This window comes from Peromyscus leucopus, chromosome 9, assembly GCF_004664715.2.
Source record: "Peromyscus leucopus breed LL Stock chromosome 9, UCI_PerLeu_2.1, whole genome shotgun sequence".
Lineage (NCBI taxonomy): Eukaryota > Metazoa > Chordata > Mammalia > Rodentia > Cricetidae > Peromyscus > Peromyscus leucopus.
Window position 1 is genome coordinate 71,282,551 of NC_051070.1, and position 25,402 is coordinate 71,307,952.

General features: G+C 39.8%; 1 pseudogene and 2 gene segments (V, D, J or C); all 3 read right to left on the bottom strand.

Annotated features, from left to right (window-relative positions):
- Positions 1 to 5,420: 5,420 nt before the first annotated feature.
- On the bottom strand, positions 5,421 to 6,066 carry LOC114687481. The segment is given in 2 exon segments: positions 5,421 to 5,812; positions 5,985 to 6,066. Coding segments are annotated over 2 exon segments (444 nt in total).
- A 7,025-nt stretch (positions 6,067 to 13,091) lies between these two features.
- Positions 13,092 to 13,675, bottom strand: LOC114687482 (annotated as a pseudogene).
- Positions 13,676 to 24,697: 11,022 nt separating this feature from the next.
- Positions 24,698 to 25,317, bottom strand: LOC114687483. The segment is given in 2 exon segments: positions 24,698 to 25,014; positions 25,232 to 25,317. Coding segments are annotated over 2 exon segments (375 nt in total).
- Between the last annotated feature and the right edge of the window lie 85 nt (positions 25,318 to 25,402).

Genomic DNA, 25,402 nt, shown 5'->3' on the forward strand with positions numbered 1-25,402 from the left:
TGGCAGATAATTCAACGTTCTCCTGAGCAAAGGTGGAAGCAAATGAACTAAAAGTTGAAGATAACATGATACATTTCTTCAGAACTGCTCAGTCGCTAATGAAGGTGTCAGCTCAAGAAACAGCTGGCTTTGGAGAAGTTGAACAGGCTGGAGAAGGACGAGCAAACTTTGAAAATCAACTAAACAAGCCGGGTGGTGGTGGTGCATGCCTTTAATCCCAGCACTTGGGAGGCAGAGGCAGGTGGATCATTGTGAGTTCAAGGCCAGCCTGGTCTACAAAGGGAGTTCCAGAAAAGACACAAAGCTACACAGAGAAACCCTGTCTCGAAAAAACGACAATAACAACAACAATAATAATAATGAAGATCAACTAAACACAAAAGAAATGAGACTAGTAAGTGAACTGGTGATTTTTCAGCAGGTGGACGTGATACTTGGTTTCTACATGATGAAAATCATCATCTTGAAAACCAGTTGGGAAAAAAAAGGAAGTTAAAGAATGTGGAAAATGAATCAGATAATGAGAAGAAATTTAATGAACAATTGGCTCTTCAAAATGAAGAGGCATAAAATGGAAACAAGAAATTAAGAAGAAAAAATGAACATCTTTGTCAGACATTACTGGTGACCAGAAACAAAAAGGTTCACAAAAGGAATCATTTTGATCAGGAGAAGAGAAGACAGTGAAACCAATCACAGTAGTCTAAAAAGAAACAACCAACCAAATAAATAAATAAATAAATAAATAAATAAATAAATAAATAAATAAATAAATAACATGAACTTGTTATTTATTGTTCAGTATCTGGATGAAATTCAAGCTTTGATGGAAGCTAATGAGAAACTTTAAATTTAGGAAGAAGAAATGAGAGAGAAATCTAGAAGAGTCAGTACAGGAAATGGAGATGATGAATGGCTATAACAGGATGAAAGCTATTGTGCATCAGGCAGATACTATTGTGAACCAGACTTAAAAAGAGAATGGGCATCTCAACTTCAAGTGTGAGAGCTCACAGGCCTTCTAGAAGCATCGGAAGAAGAGGATAATCCAGTCAAATGGCAGTGGATGCAAAAGTAGAAGAATGGAAGGCACTTTTCTCAATTGATACTTTTTCTAATTTTGTATCTTGGTTGAACTTTAATTTTGATTTTGATTTTAAGGATTTACAACAGAAAATAACATTTACATTGCTTTTTAAAAAATTTATTGTATGTCTTGTCTAGAAACATTCTAAAATTGTTGTCTTTAATTGTCAAGTTTGTTTCTTAATAAAAAAAAAAAGTGCTTTCAAGTCCAAATTAATTAGGAATGAGATTAGGTAAAACATCTATCAATATCTGTTAGACAACCTTTTATGAGTACCTCTTTCTGTGCCTAATTGCCAAGTTCCAATCTCAGGTAATTCCACACCATATACTATCATAAAGCTAGGATCATGGTGGTTGCTATTTGTGAACTCTCTGAGATGACTGAATCAGCAATTCTTATTGCAGAAGCTGTCACTACTATTGTCAACACTTCTAACCATCCTCATGTAAATCTTGACAATTAGGAATTGTTTATTACCTGGGAAGCTCAGATAATCTATACATTTGAAATAGATGTACTTGCAATGGGGATGAAGCTGAATGAATCACAAAGGGGTCAGGGTATTTGTGAAGCTCTAGAAAGTAAATGTTTAGCCAATCCAGTTACTGTTGTAACCATTCAGCTGCTGTAACAGCATGAAAACACAGTGAATGGATAATTTGTGAATGAGTGAGCATGGCTGCTTTCCAGTTCCTTACAGAGACAAGTGGCAGGCCAGAGTTTTCAACTGTGGAATATATTCTGTCAACCCTTGAGAAACAGCAGTTGTTTAGATCTCATATAATTATTCTATAATGAATTAGTCCCCTATTGTGTGTCTTTAGGATGTTTCCAGTTTTTCTTTGTAAGCAGTGTTTTTGTTATTATTGTTCTTTGGGGATGGGGGCTGCTTATTTTCTACTGTACCACACACATCCACTTCTTTTTATCTATTTTAAAAACATTTTTATTCATTTTACATACTAACCACAGATCCCCCTCTCATCTCTCCTCCTGCCCCCACCCCCACCCCTTATCTCCTCCAAAAGGGTAAGTTCTCCAATGGGGGGACAGCTAAGCCTGGTACATTCCGTTGAGGCAGGACCAAGCCCCTTCCCTCTGCATCAAGCCAGAGCAAGGTGACAGACCACGGGTAATGAGATCCAGAAAGCCAGCTCATGCACCAGGGATAGATCCTGATCACACTGCCAGGGGCCCTTCTAACAGATGAAGCTACACAACTGTCTCCCATATACAGAGGGCTGAGACCGGTCCCATGCAGATTCCACAGTTCTCGGTCTGAAGTTCTTGAGTTCTAGGAGCTTGGTTCAGTTGTCCCTGTAGATTTCCCCATCATGATCTTGACCCACCATGCCCCTTGCTCATAGAATCCCTCTTCCCTATCTTCCACTGGACTCCTGGATCTCGGCCTGGTGCTTGGCTGTGGATCTCTGCATCTGCTTCCATCAGTTACTGGATGAAGACTCTATGATGACAGTTAGGGTATTCACCCATCTGATTACCAGCATGGGCCAGTTCAGGCACCCTCACCACTATTGCTAGTAGTATAATCTGGGGTCATCCTTGTGGATTCCTGGGAACTTCCCTAGCACCAAGTTTCTCCCTATTCCCATGATGTCTCCCTCTATCTAGTTATCTCATTCATTGCTCTCCCACTCCATCTCTACCCCAGCTCAACTATCCCCTTCCCTCATGTTCTCATCCTCCATTCCCTACCCCTATTGCCTCTCCCCATCCCTAGTTTGCTCATGGAGATCTCCTCTGTTTCCCCTTCCCAAGGTGATCTGGGCATCCTCTTAGGGTCCTCCTTGTTTCCCAACTTCTCTGGAGCTGTGGATTGTAGTCTGATTATCCTTTGCTTTATATCTAGTATCCATTTATGTGTGAGTACATATCATGTTTGTCTTTCTGAGTCTGGGTTACATCACTCAGAATGATATTTTCTAGTTTAATCTATTTGCCTGCAAATTTCATGTTGTTATTGTTTTTTTTTTACAGTTGAGAAATATGCCATTGAGTATATGCACCACATTTTCTATATCCATTCTTTGGTTGAGGGGCTCTAGGTTGCTTCCAGGTTCTGGCTATTACAAATAATGCTGCTATGAACATAGTTGAGCAAGTGTCCTTGTAATATGATTGAGCGAGCATTCCTTGAGTATATGCCCAAGAGTGATATCATTGGTTCTTGAGGTAGATTGATGCCTAATTTTCTGAGAAGTCGCCATACTGATTTCTAGAGTGGTTGTACAAGTTTGCACTCCCACCAACAGTGGAAGAGTTTTCTCCTTGTTCTGCATCCTCTCCAACAGAAGCTGTCATTGGTGTTTTTGGTCTTAGCCATTCCAAGAGGTGTAAGATAGTATCTGAATTGTTTTAATATGCATTCCTCTGATGACTAAGCATGTTGAGCAATTCCTTAAATATCTTTTAGCCATTTGGAATTCTTCTCTTGAGAATTCTCTGTTTAGCTCTGAAACTCATTTTGTAATTGTTTGGTATTTTACTGTCTACATTCTTGAGTTCTTTACATATTTTAGAGATCAGTCCTCTGTCAGATGTGGGGTTGGTGAAAATCTTTTTTTTTTCTTTTTTCTCTTTTTTTATTTTATTTTACAATACCACTCAGTTCTACATATCAGCCACGGGTTCCCCTATTCTCCCCCTTCTCACACCCTCCCCTTACCCCCAACCTACCCCCCATTCCCACCTCCTCCAGGGCAAATCCTCCCCCGAGGACTGCAATCAACCTGGTAGACTCAGTCCAGGCAAGTCCAGTCCCTTCCTCCCAGACTGAGCCAAGTGTCCCTGCATAAGCTCCAGGTTTCAAACAACAAACTCATGCAATGAGCACAGGACTTGGTCCCACTGCCTAGTTGCCTTCCAAACTGATCAAGCCAATCAACTGTCTCACCTATTCAGAGGGCCTGATCCATCTGGGGGCCCCTCAGCCTTTGGTTCATAGTTCATGTGTTTCCATTCATTTGGCTATTTTTTTTTCAATAATTGAGTAGAACCAAAATTTATTATAAGCCACAGTCGTCCTAGGGACCTCTATACTATATATATACATATATATATATATATATATATATATATATATATATATATATATATCCTCTATGGTTCTATGGGCTGTGGTCTGATTTTTCTTTATTTTACATCTAGAATCGACTTATGAGTGAGTACATACTTTTTCCATTCTGCAGGCTGTCATTTTGTCTTATTTACTGTGTTCTTTGCCTTACAGAAGCTTCTCAATTTCAGGAGGTCCCATTTATTAATTATTGCTTTCAGTGTCTGCTACTGGTGTTATATTTAGGAAGTAGTCTCCTGTGCAAATGCATTCTAGGCCACTTCCGACTTTCTCCTCACCCAGTTTCAGTGTAGCTGGATTTATGTTGAGGTCTTTGATCCACTTAGATTTGAGTTTTGTGCATGGTAATAGATATGGATCTATTTGCAATCTTCTGAATCCAGATATGCCAGCACCATTTGTTGAAGATGCTTTCTTTTTTTTCATTGCACAGTTTTGGCTTCGTTGTCAAAAATCAGGTGTTCATAGGTGTGTCAGGATCTTCAATTTGATTCCATAGGTCCACATGTCAGTTTTTATGCCAATATTAACCTGTTTTTATTATGATAGCTCTATAGTAGAGCTTGAAGTCAGGAATAGGGATACCTACAGAAGTTGCTTTATTGTAAAGAATTATTTTCTATATAGAAAGCAATGTTTTAATGAGAAATTTTGCATGTATATTACATTGTACATAAGTGTTTTGGAAGAAGAATCAATTGCTGCAAATATTATTATGATATAAATTGCAAATTCATCTCTCTAGTTTGTGATATAACTTTTGGCTCACATAATTTTTATGTGAATTATTTGTTTTACATTGCACAATTAAATGTATTATATTTTTTAAAATATCAAGACATTGTAGAAATCATGTATTGATTTAATGATAAGATTTATTTGTCTTGTCTGATTTATTAGATTCTCAAAATTAATTTTTTTATCAACCTCATATTGAGCAGATTAGCTGGAAGTGTTATCTAATGCTCTCTAAACACAGGATGAAAACAATTGCTCTCAGTTTCCAATTTGGAGGACAGACCAAAATAATTCTGGAGTGTGCAAGAGCAGTTTATATTTTATGACATTAGCACAGCATTTGATAAGATAAAGTGTAGATTTTAGTCATGTGAGCTGATGTTTCTGAGCATTTATCCTTCTACAAATCAATATCACATCAGCTGAATTTAAGCTTAACCATCTGCAGCAGTATTTTCCTGGTTCCTCACACCTTCTTTGTAATTGGTGGAGATCTCATAATGCCACAGCTGTGCAAAATCTGCTGTAGAGTCTGCCTGTGGCAGGGCTGTTGCTGCACACACAGCTGCAGTTTGGGGCCAGGCTGCAGGCTTGCTGGGAGCACTGTGCCTCAGCAGCACAGAGGTAGGTGCCTGAGTCCTCCAGCTGGGCATCTCTGATGTTCAGGGTGCTGTAGCGCTCCTTGGAGTTGAATGTTGACTTTAACCTCCCATTCTCCTTTGTTCCTGAAGCCAGGTAAAAAAGATTGGTGAGGCTGCCCCTGTGATTCTGCTGGAACCATTGCACACTTTGCATGGTGGTAGAAAAATTGCATCTCAGAGCAGAACTGGTTCCCTCCTGGAGACTCAGGGCTGAAGGACTCTGCTCCACCTCAACTCCTCTCACCCCTGTTGGGAAACAAAAGCAAACCAGAATCAGTGAGGAGTTTTCTCCCACACCTGTCTAATGTCCCAGGAGACACCATGAGGATGACTGCACAGGAGCTTTGGGTTGGCTCATCCCCTCCACCACTGACATTTCTGGAGAGTCCCTAAAGCAGCTTAGGTGAGCACAACTCACAGCAAATCCACACCCATAGAATCCCCAGCACAGCTCCCAGGTTCCTCTCCATGGCCCCTGTCCAATTTCTGGAGTGTCCTCTCTCCAGATATGAGGGTGCCGAGTCTTGTGGGCAGACACACTTGTGCTTACACAACAGGTTCTCTCCCAATCACCTGCCTTCTTCTTTCATCTGAACAAGAAACCCCACCTACCTCCACCACATGACTCTGCACGGAAAATGCTCTACAACTGTGTAGGCCAATATGCAGGTCCCAGGACAGTATATTTCTGATGTAAAACTTCTTAGAAGAGGACTTGGGAAAAAATTGTGTGAGGAAGGGGAATACATAAATGCAAAATACTGGTATGAAACCTAAGAGCTCCAGTTGCTAAAGCAGAACCTTGAAAGATCTTAGTACTATTTTTTTAATCTTCTAAAAGAATTTTATACAATATATTATGATCCTAGTCCCCTCTCCTCCTATTCCTCTCAGACCTCTCTCACATTCTCACCCAACCAACTGTGTGACCTTTCTTTTTGCCTCTCTTTAGAAAGCAAACAAGCAGGCAAACAAACAAACAAACAAAAAATCCCAACACCAGAATTTAAAAACAAAAATGAAGAAGAAACACACACACACACACACACACACACACACACACACACACACACACACCCATAAAAACACAAGATAGGAAACCATATAAAATGGATAAAAAATCAATAGGACCAAAAAGAACATACAAACTATGCAATGTGATATAAAACACCATTGGGTTCATTCTGTGTTGGCCACCTACGGCTTGCAATGGGCCCTCCCTTAAGTGTGGTTAATACACCCAGTGAGAAAGTCCTAGTAGGATTCTTAAATTACACAATGCAAAAAAAAAAAAAAAATCAGCATGCAATGATCCTCTTGATAATAGCAGATCATCATGTGCATAAAAAATGTTCCCAATGACAGTTTTGTTGACTAGAAAAAAACAAGGCATGGCCATGTTTCCACCCTGATTTTTTTCCATCACTTGCCTTCTGCCTAGCTGTTGTGAACTGCTGTACAGGAAAATACAGCTGATTCTAATCAGGCTGGGAATGCCAGCTCAAGTTCAGTGAGGCCCTATTCCTTTTATTTTCATACCTGATTATCCAGTTTTTCTCAAGTAGTTGTTCTTTTTCTTTTTAGTTTAGAGTATATGTTCTGTCTCTGTCTCTGTCTCTCTGTCTCTCTGTCTCTCTGTCTGTCTCTCTCTCTCTCTCTCTGTGTGTGTGTGTATGTGTGTGTGTATGTTATAAAGTGTACTGGAATAATTTCTAGTTCTTTGAATTTGGGGGATTTTCAAAATGAAGCTTTTTAAAAATGAAACAGTGAAGTTGTTCTCTCTTGATTGTTCATCATTATAATGCCCAGTGAGATTCAATTTTGTTGAGAGAATTTTTCTTAAAATAGATTTATAGGCACATGGGATCCAGTGAACAGGCTCTAGATATCTGTGGTTTTATATAGAATAATTAGGAGCTAAATATCTGGTGAACTCCAGGCAGTCACCCCTACTCCTTGCTTTGTGAGTGGATTGCCTTATGTCTCTTCCCAGCTCTTCAAACCTCCAGGCACCTTAAGAAAAAGAAGTTTCTAGGAACCCTGCAGTGCCCCCTAGTGGACTGACACCACCAAAAAAAGTGACTTCAGGACATCTCCATAAGTCTCAATAAACCAGCCCTTTACACATCATCACTTCCTGGTGAAGGAAATGCAGATGGTCAAAAGACAAGACTGTCTAGATGGAGTTATAATAAGGAGAAATAAAAATGGCCAAGAAATATCTCAAAATTGTTCATCATCATTGGCAATCAGAAAAATGCAGATTAAAACAACTTTGAGATTTCATCCCACCCCAGTTAGAGTATCTCAAATCAATAAATACAACTGACAACAAAGTCTGGGGGAGATTGTAGGGGGAAAGGAACCCTCATTCACTTGTTGGGGGGAACAAAAATTGGTGCAGGTACTCTGGAAACCAATGTGGAGAATCTTCAAAACACTAAAGACAAAATCTACCACATGATCCAGCAATGCCACTTCTTGGTATATGTCTAAAGAACTCTCATCCTGCTCCACAGATACTTGGCTAGCTATTTTCATTGTTGCTCTCTTCACAGTTACTAGGTAATGGAAACAACTAAATGTTCTTCAATTGATGAATTGATCAGGAAAAAGTGGCCCCTATGCTTTATGTAATATTCTTCAATGTAGAGGAAAATTGCATCATAAACTTTGCAGGTAGATGGATGGAACTAGAAAAGATTATTTTGAATGAGTTGACTGAGACCCCAAAAGACAAATTCCACATGTTCTGCTACTGAACTTGTAACTCCAATGGGAATTATATAGGCTCCGAACTCCAAATCTTCAGATGAAAAAATATTAACTTGGAGAAACAACAGAAGCCAGAAAGGTACAAAAGAGCACTTTTGTAATGGGGAGAAGCACTAGAGAAAGGGATAGGAGGACAAATGTAATTTAATGGGAGAAACAGGAAAAATGAGGGTGGGGTATTTGGAAGGGGAAGGGAGGTCAACACAGAAGGAGAGAGAGCAAGGAGGGTGAAATAACAGTAAAAATGTCTAAAATAGTTATAAGAAAACATATTAGTATCCATTTACCAAAAGTACATAAAATACACATAATTGTAAAATCTGTGCATATATACACACACACACACACAATTTACATTAACTGTTTTCATCTGGACTGACAATTCTTCCCCCAAGAGTCATAGATATTTCTAAAAAGAACCTCAATACCAGTCACATGAATCCCCCATTCAAGTTATTCATCCCAGAATTTCAAGAGACTCCTAAAACGTTATAGACTATTATATTCTTGACCCTGGTTTCATCCCAGAAGCTGCCAGCGAGTCCCTGTTGTTGACGATACCATGCATTTGAAACACAAGATCCAGGGGATCCCAGCTTGATCAGACTTGAAGTCCTTCTCCTGATGACTAACTTTCATAGTGCCAGAGGTTGACATGCAAGCTTCCAAAAGTTAGAAGCAATCAATTACTCTACCCAGCTCTGATGCCATAAACTACAAGGACCAATATGGCGTGAAAACCTATAGATGCAATAGCGGCCCTCATAAATAGGTGGCAATCAACCGCTCTCTAATTGGACATAAGAAATAACGAGAAATACTATACGTGGTACTGGAAACCTAGCCAACTTCCCAGGACAACGGACAACTGCTAACTTACTACACCAGCATAATCCCTAACTACATTCTAAATATCTATCACTGTACCCACACTTAAGTGTAGACCTCAGCCCTTATCAAATAATCTCTTCTTTACAAAAGACACAGACATGTTACAGAAAACCATAACCAATCACAGAGGAGTCAGCTCTGAGGGCATGAAAGGGGCATAGCTGGTACTGGCTCTGCTCCTTTGTATGTGGTGCGGTGGTTGGAGTGAGAGAAAGATGCCAAACCTTGCCCTACCCACTTGTAGCTGATGAGAGAGCTGACTGACCCTCCTCTTTATGAGCTGCAACACTTGAGAAAGCAGGCCCTGAACTTTCTTTGAACAGCACAGCAGAGCTGATCCTGTTGATGGGGGCACAGGTGAGCAGCCGCAAGAATGTAAGCATGGGAGATCTGGTCCTGCCCATCACCTGCCATATGGTGGTGCAGGTGAGGGAGAGACACCCCCACTCCTGGTCCCCACCCCTTGATGCCTATGACAGGTGGGAGAGCTGGCCCTAAAATAATAAGGGTAGGAAAACTGTCCCTGCCCCTCACCAGCTGCAGCACTCGCCAGCCCAGGACAACAACAGGATATCCAAGAGGAGTCCCAGTGAGAACCCAACATCGATTGAGTAGCAGAAACAGAGACCTCAAACAAGAACAAAGACTCTTTAAAATGAATATATATGCATAAAATATATAGATAAAAAGATTACTGCATGACTCACTAATCACACTACAGCTTCCGTGATGACATTTTTTTCCCTCTTAAGTTCTATTTTATGTTAATTGGGGGGAAGTCGCAAGGGCAGAGGGTGAATACAAGGGAACGAAAAATAAAAGGGATCAAGATGCATGATGTGAAAGACACAAAAAACAAATAAAAAGAAAGAACCAGAAAGAGCACAAAGAAATGATTTAATGATGCAAGTCATGATTTGGAAATCAACCAAATTCAGTAGACAAGAAATAATTAAAATCAGAACAGAAATTAATAAAATAGAAACAATGAAAACAAGGGGGGACCTTTAACTGGTGTTGCTGGGAGGACAGCAATAGAGAGAAGGAAAGAAGAAGGAATAAATAACACCAGGTATTTTTTAAAAGCCATAGGGAAGCCGGGTGTAGTGGCACACTCTTTTAATCTCAGCACTTGGGAGGCAGAGGTGGGTGGATCTCTGTGGGTTTGAGGCCAGAGTGGTCTACAGAGTGAGTTCTAGGACATCCAGAGCTACACAGTGAGACTTTGTTTCAAAATAAATGAATAAATAAATAGCCATAGGTGATCATATTTTGCGTTCTGCTGTGGAATAATGCTTTTGTATACTGGTTTAATAAATGCTGATTGGCCAGCAGCCAGGGAGGAAGGATAGATGGGATAAGCAGACAAGGAGAATTTTGGGAAGAGGAAGGCTGAGTCAGGAGACACCAGCCTGCCATCCAGGGAGCAGCATGTAATGGCGCATAGATTAATCCATGGAACACGTGGTGACATATAAATTAACATTAATGTGCTGAGTTTAAGTGTAAGAGCTAGTCAGTAGTTAGCCTAAGCTAATGGCCAAGGAGTTTTAATTAATATAAGCCTCTGTGTGTTCCTTGGGTCTAAGTGGCTGTGGACCAGGCAGGACACAGGAAAACTTCCACCTACAGTGTTTAATTAAAGTAATGTATAGTATATATAAATATATTACACATCACACACACACACTCACACTCACACACACACACACACATACACACACATGTTAGGTGTGCTACTTGAGGTGCTAATGCACTTCCAAGACACTATCTAACAAAAACCCAGTGCATGGATGAAAACCCTCTATTCAAGTTGTTCGTTAGGGGAGTCCAAGAGTTCCTCCAAACAGTATAGGGTATTACAGTTGCCTATAGCTGCTTCCTAGAATTTGAAGCTAAGTCCCTATTGTTAAATACAGTGGAAAGTACTCTGCAAGCTGTGAAGAACCAAAAGCAATTAATAGTGATACCCTTCTGTAAAGCTTTTGAACAATAGCAATGACCAGTGCAACAAGATATTCCCAAAGATGCAATAGTGGCAGTCACATCTTGATGGTAATGAACAGCCATCTAATTGTACTCAAGCCCCACAAGTTAAGAAGGAATTTTTGTCTGGCACTGTAAACTCAGCCAACTTCTGGGATTGATGAGGCCATGGAACCTAAAGGAAAGCCTACTACTGCTGCTTTCCTCAACCCGTATAATGTCTAACTACATTATAAATACTTAACCTTATGCCCACAGATAAGCACAGCATTCACATCTTCTTTTTGCAGCAGGTAGAGGATACTACAAAGATCCCCAACAGGTCAAAATTCAGAGACAATTAAACATAGTTTGTCCAAACCCAGCTGATGCATCTACAACACAACTTCTACACCTAAGTCTCAGGGAGCAGGGAGGATGGAGGGGAAAGGAAATTTGTAAAAGCCACAAGACCAGAACAACCAATATGGGACTGTGTCCTCTGTATTTGAGAAAGAAGATGCACCCATTAGCAAGTCATGGAGAACAAGCCTGTAAGCAGTACCCTTCCAAGGCCTTTGTATCAGCTCCTGCCTCCATGATCCTGCTCTGTTTGAATTCCTGTCCTGACTTCCCTCAATGATGGACTGTTATGTGGAACTGTAAGCTGAAATAAACCGTTTCCTCTCCAAGTTGCCTTTGTCCATGGTGTTTCAGCATATCAATAGCTACTCTGACTAAGATAAATGGTCATTTTGATAAAGGAATTAGAGATTACATATAGATATAAAAAGGATAGTGACAGCAAGCAAAAGTATCAGTGTGTCTAACGCCAACTGTTAACCATAAGGCAATTCAGAAAATAAACATTTGAGCTTGTTCTTAACTATGTCTGTCCTGAAGAAAAATATGATCTGACTCTTTTCCACTTAGTGAACTCCATCAGCAGCACTGTCACTACTAATGATCTAAACAAAGGATCTGAAGTGCTTAGTACTCTCACAGTAATGATAGCATCACACAGGAAATATAAGTGTCCAAACCACACAGGTGTACAGTAGACCACCCTGGGAGACTATACAGAGAGGACCCTTCTATGGTACAGACATGGCTGAGTGACCATTCCTGCCAAGGACAGACATGCTTGACTCTGTCATGATTATTAATTCCAAAGTCCACTCTGGCCTTCTAATCTGTGCATGGAATGTCTGTAACAACCCCTCAATAAAAGGAAACCTTAATTACTGTATTAGAAACAAATTTTCTTTTAAAATGTTGTGGAAGTGGAAAACTTCGGGGAAATTGAGAGGGTTTGGTGGCACAAATGAATGAGAGCTCAATAGAAACAGGGGAGAGGCTGAGAAAACTCTTATTCTAGAGACACTTAAATGACTTCAAGAACCAATTTATCTTTGCAAAAGGCAACATTGCACTTCAAGCACCACCATTCAGCTCAAAGTAAAGGTGACTACAATAGGAATAATAGAGTGCTGTGTAAAATACATCATAACAACATAAAAAATAGGCTTATGGTTGGCATTGGGAAATAGTCATGCCAGGGTACACGTGGAAGTCAAAACCGCTCTGCATGGTGCTAATTGTAGTGAAACTTTATGGAAAATTTTGCTTTACAATTTAATAGTTGTCCTACACTGTGTGCTTATAATCTTCTAGTACACACAGTAAGTACATTTATTAAAAGATAAGAGCCTTTCCATCATGATGAATATTCTCTACAAGTGACACAGAGATGTATTTGGAGTGGGCACTCTAGTTGGCACCCGACAGTCAAGTCTACACGTTGATAAATAATCAGTTATTCTCATTAAGAGATCCTTCAAGATGCTCTAGCACTTGTTGTATGTCCAGAAACAGATAAAATGCAGAGAATTCCTCATCTCAACAATGGAAAATATGTCTGTCTCCAGCCCTGGTCTAGTTTTATGTACAGGCAGCGGATGCCTGGGGAGCACTGTGCACTTGCTGCACAGAAGTACATGGCTGAGTCCTCAGGATGGGCAACTGTGAAGTTCAGGGAGAGTTGTTTGTTCTTCTTATTTAGTAGGACAACGAGTCCTTGTTCTTCTTTTCTGTCCACACTTGAAGGAACATTTATAAGGAGCTGGAGACCTGCCCCAGGCTCCTGCCTGTACCAGTAGAAGTAATAATTAGTGTCTGTGTAGGTGCAGTTGATAATGGCGCTGTCTCCCTCCTGGACACTCAGGAGAGAAGGCTGCTGCTCCAGCTGCTCTCCTCTGCTCACACCTGTGCAAAAGGAAACAACAGGAAGACCGTTAGGCCACCGTTCCCCAGACTTTGCTTTTCTTCCCGTGGTAACTATGGGCAATCTGGAGGAACCAGTCCACCCCTCAGACTGATAATGAACATTGCCAAATGTCTTGTTTCCCAAAAACTCTCACTCACAGTTCAGCTGCAGCCACAAGTACAGGACAAAAAAGGTCCAGTCAGTGTCTTCATAGCTCTCCCTGGGGACTGTGGCCTTCAGTCAGGCAAGATGCTTCTGTGATCAGCTCTCCTCCTCTGTCCTCCACAGCACTGCAGCTTCTTCAGTTGTCTGCACAGATGGCTGTTGACTGCAGAGGCTCTTTCAGAAGTCAACCAAAAAGTCCTTAAGTTTGCAGCAACAGAGATGCTCTGCCACCTGGTGGACAGTTCCTACCAGCTGCACCAGCAACTTCAATCCTCCATTATACTTTTTCATTTTATTCGTGTGTTTATTTTCTGCTTTTAGTCAATATTTGTTCTTAAGAAAATAGAATGCAGAGCTGAGAACTGATTTAATATTGTCTACCTATAGCACACAGTTTCATAGGTTGGTATAATCTTAGAATAAATATTTCTGAGACAACCCCCAACAGCCTCATCCATCACAAAAGATATTTATTACTGAGTAGAATTAGAAAACATTGAATTGGTTCCTCCACTAACAGATTCCAGTGGTCTTCTGCCTCCCCAACTCCCAACACGTTCAGGAGACAACACCTGGTTTAGACATTAGACACCCTAATGTTTACAAATTGGACAGACTCTGGAGCCAGTGAAAACCTGGCCAATGAATAGGTTGTAAAACTGACAGGGATGAGAAACAAGCCTGGTACATAGAAAGGGGAATCACCTTAAGTGATTGCCGCACTCTTGAGCAACTGGCACTTGCCTCCCCGCAAAGAAAACAGAAACACTCCCCCCACCCCCCACCCCCCATACAAGGATGCACCCTGGTATTTAACACTTAGTGACTATAATAGCCACTCATCATTGGAACTTAGCTATGCTCAACTTTACATCAACACCCAACAATCAGGAAAAAAAAATTCAGAATTAAAAGGCACCACGATCAAATGGCTTTACAAACATTTACACAACATTCCAATAAAGCTCCAGAGTATACATTCTTCTCAAAAGATATGGAACTTTCTCTCAAACAGATTATATTGTTGATCATAATTAAAGCCTTAACAAATACAAAAGAATTAAAATTATTTCTAATTTCTTATAAGATTGATGTACTATAATATTAGAAGTAAGTAGCAAGAGAAACTACACAACTACATAATAGAAAGAAAAAACAAAAGGCTCATGATTTATTGAAAAAGAAACATGGAAGAATTTTAATTTTTTTAGAATCAAATGAAAAACAAAAGCAAAAAAAATAAAAATATTTTGGATATATCAAAGGCAGTTTTCTAGGCATCAAGATGGTTTAATGAGTGAAAACTCTTGCCTTGAAGCCGGACACCTTGAATTCAACCCCTGAAACATTGTTGGAAGAAGGAAATAAACAACTCCTGAAAGTTTTCCTTGTACATACATACATACATACATACATACATACATATGCCCTCACACACACACATGTTCTTTCTCCTAGCATGTACACACACACACACACACACACACACACACACACACACACACACACACTGAATATAATTTTAAATGTTAAAAACTTTAAAGCAGGTTTTAAAGGTTTATAATTATAAATACTTCCATTGGGATAGCAGAGTGGACCGCTCTTCTCCTGCTGAGACCACCTACACCACTTGGGAACTAGGCTTCAGGCATTGTCCATGGCCTCATGAACCAGGCCCACCAAAGCTCCCAGGAATTTAGCACCAGGAGTCTAGCCCACACAGCCTCCTACAAGTAAGGTAGACATGCCTACACCACCCAGGAACTTAGTGCACAAGAAACATCCTACTGGCCTCCTACAGCAAACAAAGAACATGTCTTCTTCTATGCAAGGCAGTGTACGCCATTGAGAAACTATCCTCCAGACCCTGGCCATCCTACTGCACTGAACCCATCTAAAACTCCTAGGAATTTTGTTCTGTGGACCAAGTCCACACGGCCTCTTGAAGCAAGTACGATACCTAACTCCTCCTTTTTTTTTTTTTTTTCGAGACAGGGTTTCTCTGTGCAGTTTTTTTGTGCCTTTCCTGGAACTCACTTGGTAGACCAGGCTGGCCTCGAACTCACAGAGATCCGCCTGCCTCTGCCTCCCGAGTGCTGGGACTAAAGGCGTGCGCCACCACCGCCCGGCAAACTCCTCCTTCTTAATCCAACATGCACTGCTATGGAACATTCTGCATCAGCCCATGGACAACATTGTGTATCTCAACATTATTATCTCTTAGTACTTTCCTGAACATTATACACACTTCCACTGAAAGTAGACACGCAGCTTGAACAAAAAGCAGGGTTGGGGGAGATAGGAGCAGTTCAAAGGAAGGAACAGGAAAAGGAAGGAAAAATCTCAGCTGACAATGTACTTCACATGTGCAATTCCTAACACAGAAACAAGATAAAAAAAAACCAAGACAATGTATTTCCTCCACATTAATAATCCCCTATTAATGACAAATGACACAGAAAAATGTCCAGACAAAGAATTCAAAAGAATGATGATAAGTATGCTTACACAACACAAAGAAGGAATGAATATACTTCAGCAGAACAAGAACAAATAGATGAATGAAATACAAGAGTCAATACCACACATAGAAATATATGCTAGAAGATTGTAGCATCTTTTTGCTGCTTCCAAGAAACATACATTAACATCAAAGACAGGGTAAAGAAACATGGAATAAAAAGTATTCAAAGAAAACTAAGGTAAAGCAGGCATAAGTACTGTAATATATGGGAAAATAGACTTCAAATCAAAGCAACTCAAAATAAATAAAGAGGTAACAATTCATATTAACTAAAGAAACATTCTCCAAAGAGGATATTATAGTTCTAAACACATACACCAAACACAGCTCACTGAATTTCTAAAAAACTAAAACCAAAAATTAACCCCAATACAATGATAATGGGTGACTTCAACATTATACTATTACAAATAGTTAGGTCATCCAGGCAAAATCAACACAGAAAAGTATTGGAATTAAATGATATCATAAATCAGATGAATATAGCAACATCTACAGAATTTTCAACCCAAGCACTAAAGAATACACATACTTCTCGGTAGCCCATGCAAAGTCTTACAAATTGACCATGTATTAGGATGTAAAGCAATTCTAAACAAATGTAGGACAATTGAAAGAACATCACAAATTTTATCTCATCACAATGTATTAAAACTAACTGTTCACAACAGTGGGAATTACAGAAAGTACACAAGGTCATGGAGCCTACATATCATACTAATGAATGGTAATGAAGCCAACAAAGAAATCAAAAAGGGAAAATTTTTCTGGAATTGAATGAAAATGAAAACACAGCAAAATCCATGGGGCACAATAGAAGCATTCATAAGAAGAAGTTCATTTATTCAGTTTTGAATTTTTGAGACAGGGTCTCTCTATGTGTAGTCCTGGCTATCATGGAACTCAGTATGTATGTAGTTGTGAGTTCTTACCAGGTTGACCTCAAAATCACAAATATGCCATTGCATATGCCTACTGGGGGCTAGAATTAAAGACATGTTTGCCACATCCTGCAAGAAAAAAAATCATAACAGTGTCCACCTACATGGAAAAAAATGAGAAACCTTCAACTGACAGCTAAAGAAACACTTGAAAGCCTTAGAAAAACATGAACAAATAACACCCCTAAAGTAATAAATGGGAAGAGATCACCAAACCAGGGATGAAGTTATTTCAAAGCAAGCAGTGCAATTTGTTAATTAAACCTAAGCCTGGTTTTTGGAAATACTAACAAGCCTTTACCTAAGTTAAACAAAAAAGTCATAATACTAAATATAATAAAATTAGAGATGAAAAGGGAAACATCACAGACACAAAGGAAATTCAGAGAATCAGAAGAATATACTATAAGCATTTATATTCCACTAAACTGGAAAATCTAAAAAAAAAATAGGTGAATTTCTAGATGCATATAACTTCCAAAAGTTAATTCAAGATGAAGTGAAAACATTGAAACACATATATTGCAACAAATTCAATTACTGGAAGCAGTAAATGAAAATCCCACAACTATCAGGGAACAGTGGGATATGCCTATAATCACAGACCTTGAAAGTCAGGGGCAGGTGGATATCTGTGAGTATGAGGCCAGTCTGTATACACAGTAGGTTCCAGTAAAGAAAGCCAGAGCTACAAAATACACTCTGTCTAAAACAGAAAAAAGAAAGAAAAAGAAAGAAGGAAAGAGAGAGGGGGAGAGAGAGAGAGAGAGAGAGAGAGAGAGAGAGAGAGAGAAGAAAGAAAGAAAGAAAGAAAGAAAGAAAGAAAGAAAGAAAGAAAGAAAGAAAGAAAGAAAGAAAAAGGAAAATAAAAGTCTTTCAACTAGGAAAAGCCAAGTGACAGATGAATTTAGCAGAGAGTCCACCAGAACTTCAAATAACTAAGAGCAATATACCTCAGATTATTTCATAAATCAAAAGAGAAGGAACTTTTTCCAAATTCCTTTTATAAATCAAGTATTGCCCTGATACCAAAACCAGAAAAAGAACTAACAGAAAGAGAAAGGTATAGACCAATTCCCATAATGCACATAAATGCAAAAAAATCTCAAACAGCACTTGCAAACTGAACTCAAGAATACTTCAAAAAGATTGCATCAACTGTGATCAAGTAGGATTCATCCTAATAAGCATAACTAGATACTTTTCACCCTGACCAAAATTAAGCTCCCAATGTATCAAGAGCCTCAGCATAAGACCTGGTGTCCTGAACTGTTAGAAGAGAAAATAGGAAATTTGCTTAAACTTCAAAGCATAATAAAAGAAAAGCCATTCTGACCAGGACTCTAGTAGCATGAACACAAAAACCAAAAACCAACAAACAGGACTCCATCAGACTAAAAAGCTTCTGCACAGCAAAGAACACCATCACTTAAATGAAGAGGCAGTCTAGAGAATGGGAAATATCTTAACCAGGTATACATGACTGAAAATAGGTGTATATAAAGAACTAATTATCAAGAAAAACAGCTAAAAAATTGGAGATTTGAAATGCGCACAGAGTTTTCAAAGGAAGAAATACAAATTTGAGGGGAAAAATTTTTTTTTGGTTTTTTGAGATAGGGTCTCTCTGTTTATCTTTGGAACTTGTCCTGGAACTCATTCTGTAGTCTAGGTTGGCCTCAAACTCACAAAGATCCACCTGCCTCTGCTTCCTGAGTGCTGGGATTAAAGGCATGCACCACCACCGTACAGTGAGAAAAGTTTAAATGGTCAACATCCTTATCCATCAGGGAAAATTAAACTTAAATAGTTATGCATATATACAATGAAAATTAAAATTATTTTAAGGGTTCATCTCATTCCAGTCAAAATGGCTGGAGAAAATGACAACAAACGATGGCATGGGTGTGGAGACAGGGGGATACCTGCTCACTGTTGGTGGTAGTGTAAACCAGTGTAGCTACTATGTTCTACTCTATTAGGTTTCAGTTAAGATCCCTCAAATGGCCCTTAACTTTATCTGTTGCTCCCTCTATTTCTTTACCTGCCCCCCTTTCCCTCTCCCTCATCATCTGACCATCCTGTTCCAGACTCCTTCCTCATCCATCTATAACAATCTATTCTACTCCCCCTTCATGGAGATCTGTCCCTCCCCCCATTCCCTTACTCTATACCTAACGTGTGGTTATACAGATTGTAGCTTACTTATTCTTTGACTCAACAGCTAACACCCACATATAAATGAAAACCTACCATATTTATCTTTCTGGGTCTAGGTTATATCACTTAGTATGACCTTTTCTAGCTCTCTCCATTTACCTGTGAATTTCCTGATTTCTTTCTGGTACTGAATCCAACTGATACATCTGCAATGCAACCCCTAGACCTAAGACTCAAGAGAATCACAGAAGAGGTGGTAGAAAGATTGTAAGAGCCAGAGGACAACATACCTGTGTCTAACACAGTTTTCCATAGGCATTCTAAAAAAAATGGCCCCCATGAATACAAAAATAGGGGTTTCCTGAGCAAAGCCAACATCATGATAACACCAGTTCACATGGCAACATGGATGGGGAGAGTCCACATGGTTCTACTCCTAAATGAAGACCTACAGATTGTCAAAGCTGGAGAGAAGTAGAATAGTTTAATAGTTCCCCCAGAGATAAGCTTTCACAGAGGTATACCAATCCTGCTATGTTATGTATGAATACATGTACATATGGACAAAACAAATAGACTCAGTAGGCTACATATACGTCAGATTGATCCAATTTCTCTTTCTTTAAAAAACTTTATTTACTTTTTTGGCACAGTGTACTAAGCATTGGCAGTCATCATTACATTTATCCATCATAAAGAAATTTGCAGTAGATATTACCAACAATTACATCAGGAATGAGGAAATCAAGCATGAGAATTATAAAGCAGTCTTCCAAATTCCCCTCAACTAAAATATGAAGCAATCTTCCAAAATCCCCTCAACAAATAAGTGGCAGGTTCAGAACTTCAACCCAAATCTTTGTTTCTAGAATGTCACTATGCCATTTAAGGAGGGAAGATTCAAGAACTTTGGCATGTCCAGTAAGCACTAAAAGGAAAACACATGGAAATCACACAGCACAGTAGCTCCAGTACCTCAGACACTTGCTGGGTCTGCTTACCGTGTCCTCCACTGAAGACCAGCAGGCACTCACTGAGGTTGCAGTGTCTGCCCACAAGACAAAGCCCAGGGGAGTTTTCTGAGTTCTACTTGGCAGTGCATCCTAAGGACAGATTTTCCAGCTTCACCCAGGTGTCTGTGCTCCATCAAATGGCTTAGGGCCCATCGGAAAACCTTGTATTACCTTGGAATGGTGGAGGCAGAGTGGAACATAAGAAGAGCTCACTGTGCCCTGTTTCCTACAGTGGCTTCTTCTCCATCAGTGACTTGTTCTTACCCCCCAGGATATATCTGGAGTATAAAAAGGGGCACCATATGAACACAAATACACTTAGCAAAGAAAAACACCATACTTTGGGCAACAAGGCTGATGCCCATATCTTAAGCACTTTTCTGCTCTCCAGCTCAGAACACTCAGGAATCATCTTGGGTACTCTTACATGAATCACAGTCACATCCGACAGCAGTAGATCAAAAACCCCAACCTTCTGTCTGAATCCTCCCGCCATGATTATCACAAAGTTGTAACTTCAGGTCAGAAAAGATAGCTGCTGCCACCCCTACGTGTTCTCACAATTTAACTCACAAGCACCAGAGGGCAGCCGGGAGCTCAGCTCGAATATCAAAATTCATCAGCTCTCTGGTGGCAGAGGTTCAGTAAAAAGGACTTCCTTTTGAGTTTCAAAAAGACAAATATTGCATGTTTTTCTCATATACAGGCTCTAGATATTAATGATTATACATACATAGATATGTGGAGGAATACCACTGGACATAGAAATAGAAAGGGAAATGAGAAAGAAAATAGAGCCTAGCAGAGGGCTGAAAAAGGAAAAGAAAGAAAATTATACAGTAACAGAATAAACGTGGCATGAAACCAGAAGGGGCATCAAAGGGAGAGCCAAGGAGCCAGTAGGAGGGGACAAGGAAAGCAGATGTAGCAGTAATGCTGGTGGTCATCTAGGGTTTTACAGAGTATGTTCCCAGGAACAGATAAAGGACTGGGTGTCTGGAAAAGACAGAAGATGAGCCTCAGAGGAGGAGGAAGTAAATCTTTATCCTTTAGAGATGGGGGATATTCTAAGGCTGGGAGTTCACTAAACTGATTCTGAGCTGAGTCTTTTGTAGCTCTCTAGGTCCTCCTCTTTCCTCCTTTGGTCCTGTTCAGATAGCAACACTCTTAACTTCCAACTCCTTCTGTTCAAATGTCATATAGGAACTAGAAACTTCCATCTCAGGGAGCTGCTTATGCTTTCCTATCCACAAATATGACTCTAACTCTTCTAAAATGATTTAAGTTATAAATAAAATTTCTGAAAATAAATACTTCCCTTTTCCACATTTGGAGTAGGCTAGAGCCTGATTTTCAAGGAGGAAAAAGGAAAGTCTTCACAGGCAGTTGCATTTGAGTCAAGACTTACAGGAAGTGCAGAACATCGTCATGCTGGGATTTTATGGGACAGTGCAAGGCAAAGGCTCAGAGTACAGAATTTGAATTTTACGTTGTGGGATGGCTCATCCCTAACAGGCTTGAGGGCCAGATGGCCCAAACAAGTAAAAAAGATACTTTCTGAGAGCCAGCCTGATTATTTTGTTTACTTTGATAACTTTCTTATTTAGTCACTGAGTTTGAGTCTCTTACATTGTTCTTAGGCTTAATTGACTCCCATAGATGGTCATTTATATTCTTTCAAAGGAGAAAACTTAGTCTTTATCTTGTATTTTAGCTGTCCCATTCTCTTTGGCGTCCACTACTGAGGAGTTGTGAGTTTAGGTGGATGTCATAGTGGATGGTTTTCTCATATATTTTGTGTTTATTCATTGTGCTTTGTGCATCTGATGGATGTTTCTTCTAACTTTCTCCTCTGTTTTATCCTGTTTGCCTCATGTGACTTCTCTGGTGATTTGTCTTTACTTGGATCTATGTTACCTACCCTTTTTAGCAGGGAATGTGCCTGAACTACCAGACATAATGACTCAGCGGAAGTCCCAGTGCTGACTTACAGTAGAAAACACTAGGGCACTTTTCCAAATCCTCAATACAGTTCAAAGACAGTGTTTGGATGACAATGTGCTTCTTTTGAGGTAACATTATATCATAAAATGAATAAGGAAAGGAAAAGGAGGAAAGAAGAACTAAAATTAAAATGAGAGAGGAAGCATGTGAGTCACAGTTTTGGACAATAGAGAAATTGTTGTAAGACTTGAGTCATAAAAGCTTTGAAAACAAGATTAAATTATAAGACAGCAACCTAAAAAATTATAAACGTAAATATGAATAAATACAATCTTCTGGAAATGACATGAGTATTGCACTTATGAACTCACAAAAGCAGTGTCTACCAGCACAAGATTGGATCTTTAAACATTGTCATTGTCAAGAGGTTCAACGCAATCTGAAGAGCTACATTCTGTTGTCTGTTGGTGCTTGCTTGGGGAGGGGAAGTCATATTCCTCAGTGGCATATACTGATAAGCAGTTGTCTTTATTCAAGTAACTCCACTGCTCACATCCATGTTCATGGAAGAAACCCTACTAAGGTACAGTGGGCCACAAGAAAAAGATATAAATATAAGTTAAAAATGAGACTTTTTGGAAGGAAGTTTGAGGGGAGAGGGAGAATAGTCAGCGAGGATAATTAGGAAATACAATCAAAGCAAATAATATGTGTGTGTTAAAGTGCGCAATAATAATAAATTTAAAACATTAAAATACCCAGCATCATGAAATAAAAGGCATCGAGGACACAGTCATTGATTCATCATCTTCAGGATGAGGTAATTTCTCCTTCTGCTTGGGTTGATTTTATATCTTTACATAAGGGAAAGGCTGCTAGTGTCATGAATCCAAACAAGTTACCAGTTGGTCCTTCTGTAAGAGAATTTCTGTGACTAAGACCACTTTTCTATTATGTGAGGCCCTGTTCTATTTTGGTTTGGATTTTCTATGATAAAACACACACCAAAACCAGTCTGGATTAGAAAAAGAATATTTCAGATCATACTTCTACCTCACTGTCCATCATTGAGGGAACAAAGTTAGAACTCAGGGCAGGAATCCAGAGCCAGGAACTGAAGCAGAAACCATAGAAAATGCACTAGAACAGCTAGATTTTCTCTCTGTGGTTCTCAGGGAGACCATGCAGGCTGCAGGTGGTGGTAACTGGCAGGAGCAGCTTCTTACAGCTCAGTTGCTTGACTGGTTCTTTGTGGAGAAAGTAAGATCTCAGATACTTTCCCTTTCCTTTATCTTTCTCTTAAATGACCTATTGTGGTTTTACCTTGCCTCTATTTCCTCTTATCTCAAAAATCCAACATCTAATCCCACAGCTTACCCAGAAGCTCTATGGTAGTTTTGTAGTCTCAATGTAAACTATCTGGAAACAGGAACTAGAACATTGACTCAGTAGTAAGAGCACTTGTGTCTCTTGCAGAGGCCCTCCTCTGGCCTCCATGAGCACCAAATATGCACACAGTACACACACATACATGCAGGAAAAACAGTTACACAAACAATATAAAATAAATAAACAAATCTTTGAAAATATATCTGGAAACACATTTCCCAGAATTTCCTTCCCCATGTTGTTGTGTTTGGAGGTTGGACATGGAAAAAGCAACTGCAGAGGAGTTGAGAAACAGGTGGGATATTTTTCTATACATTTATATTTTTGATATACCTCAGTTGATTCAGGCCCAGGCACATATGATTTCAATGAGGTTCCAACTCAATTTACCATCCACTCTCTACTGCTCACTTCTAGAGCTTTTCTTTATGTTGGGTTAAATCTGCGTGTAGCATGTTGGCAATGAATGGATCTTTTGAAGTCCCTCAAAATGAAAGGGATTGACTTATGAGCCTCACTGTGTTTTCAAAAGTATGAGTACCATCAGGTGCTGCCCTCATGCTGCTGTCCTTCCCTATTCTGGTCTAGCTGTCCTTCTGTATCTCAGGCTCGGGACCAGATACAGACAGTGATTTGCAGGGACTCCCCAGAACCAGCAGTTTCATGGGGTGAACTCCTCCTAATGTGTCTCTGACAACTTCACTCATGATGGCGCTGCTTCTCTCAGATTCACAAGGAAATTATGTTCTTTGCTCTTCCAGATGCCTAGTCTGAGCTATGTGCTGTGACCAACTTAAAGAAAATCTAATATTTTAGATTATTGTGGTTTAAGATTCCCAAGTACAGAGAATACTACACATGCTCTCTATGGTCTATTTTTAGATAAATACTTTCAAGACAAAGACACTCACCAAGACTGTTTCTAAATTTCATAATACAAGGTTTTACTCAGAAACACAATTCTGATGCAGACCACAGATGAAGGAGCCATGGTTGGGAACTTCTCGTCTGGGATGTGCAGGTGTGCTTCTCATCTGGGCTCCCAGAGAGAGGCTATGCTTAAGGAGCTCCAGTTTTTGTTCAGCTTGTACTATCATTTCAAACACTGTGAGTGGGTTCCCAGAGCGCACAGTAATACTTCACTGAATCTTCTAGCTGTGAGGCTGAAATGACAAGTCTGATGGACTTTGTTGATTTCTGGAAGACAACAGAGTAGCGGCTGCTCCTCTCAGTACGAGTAGAAGAAGAAATTTGTCGAATAAGAAAAATCATCTCTCCACTAAGAAGCTGCTTGTACCAAAAAAGATAGTATAAGTTTTGACTTGTCTCATATGAACAGTCCAGGGTGACCTCTTCCCCCTCCTGTGTGCTTGCAGTTGGCTGGACTTGAGTCACTTTCTGGCCCAAATTGGATCCTGCAGAAAAATCAAAAGAAAGAAAAAAGCTTATTCTGTCATAGTGTGAATAAAACACTGTTGGTATTTGGTACCTTAAGGCCCAAGATAAACCTAACTGAAGATATATTCAGCTCGCTTCTCTCTAATCCCTGTTCCCCATCAAGTCCATGTGAACTGCTACATGCCTAGAGCAATGCTTCCTGCATGTACTTAGCTATATGTGAGACATCCATACCAGAGAAGGCCAAGGCCACCAGCACGCAGAGCAGGCTGTGGAGAGGCATATGGCACATGTCCCTCTCTGAGTGCGTCTCCTCGGTCTTAGATCAGTGTTGAGTGTCTCAGTGCCTGACCCTGCATGTGTACTGACTGTGTTTCCTACATTGCCTCAAGCAGGAAATGGGGC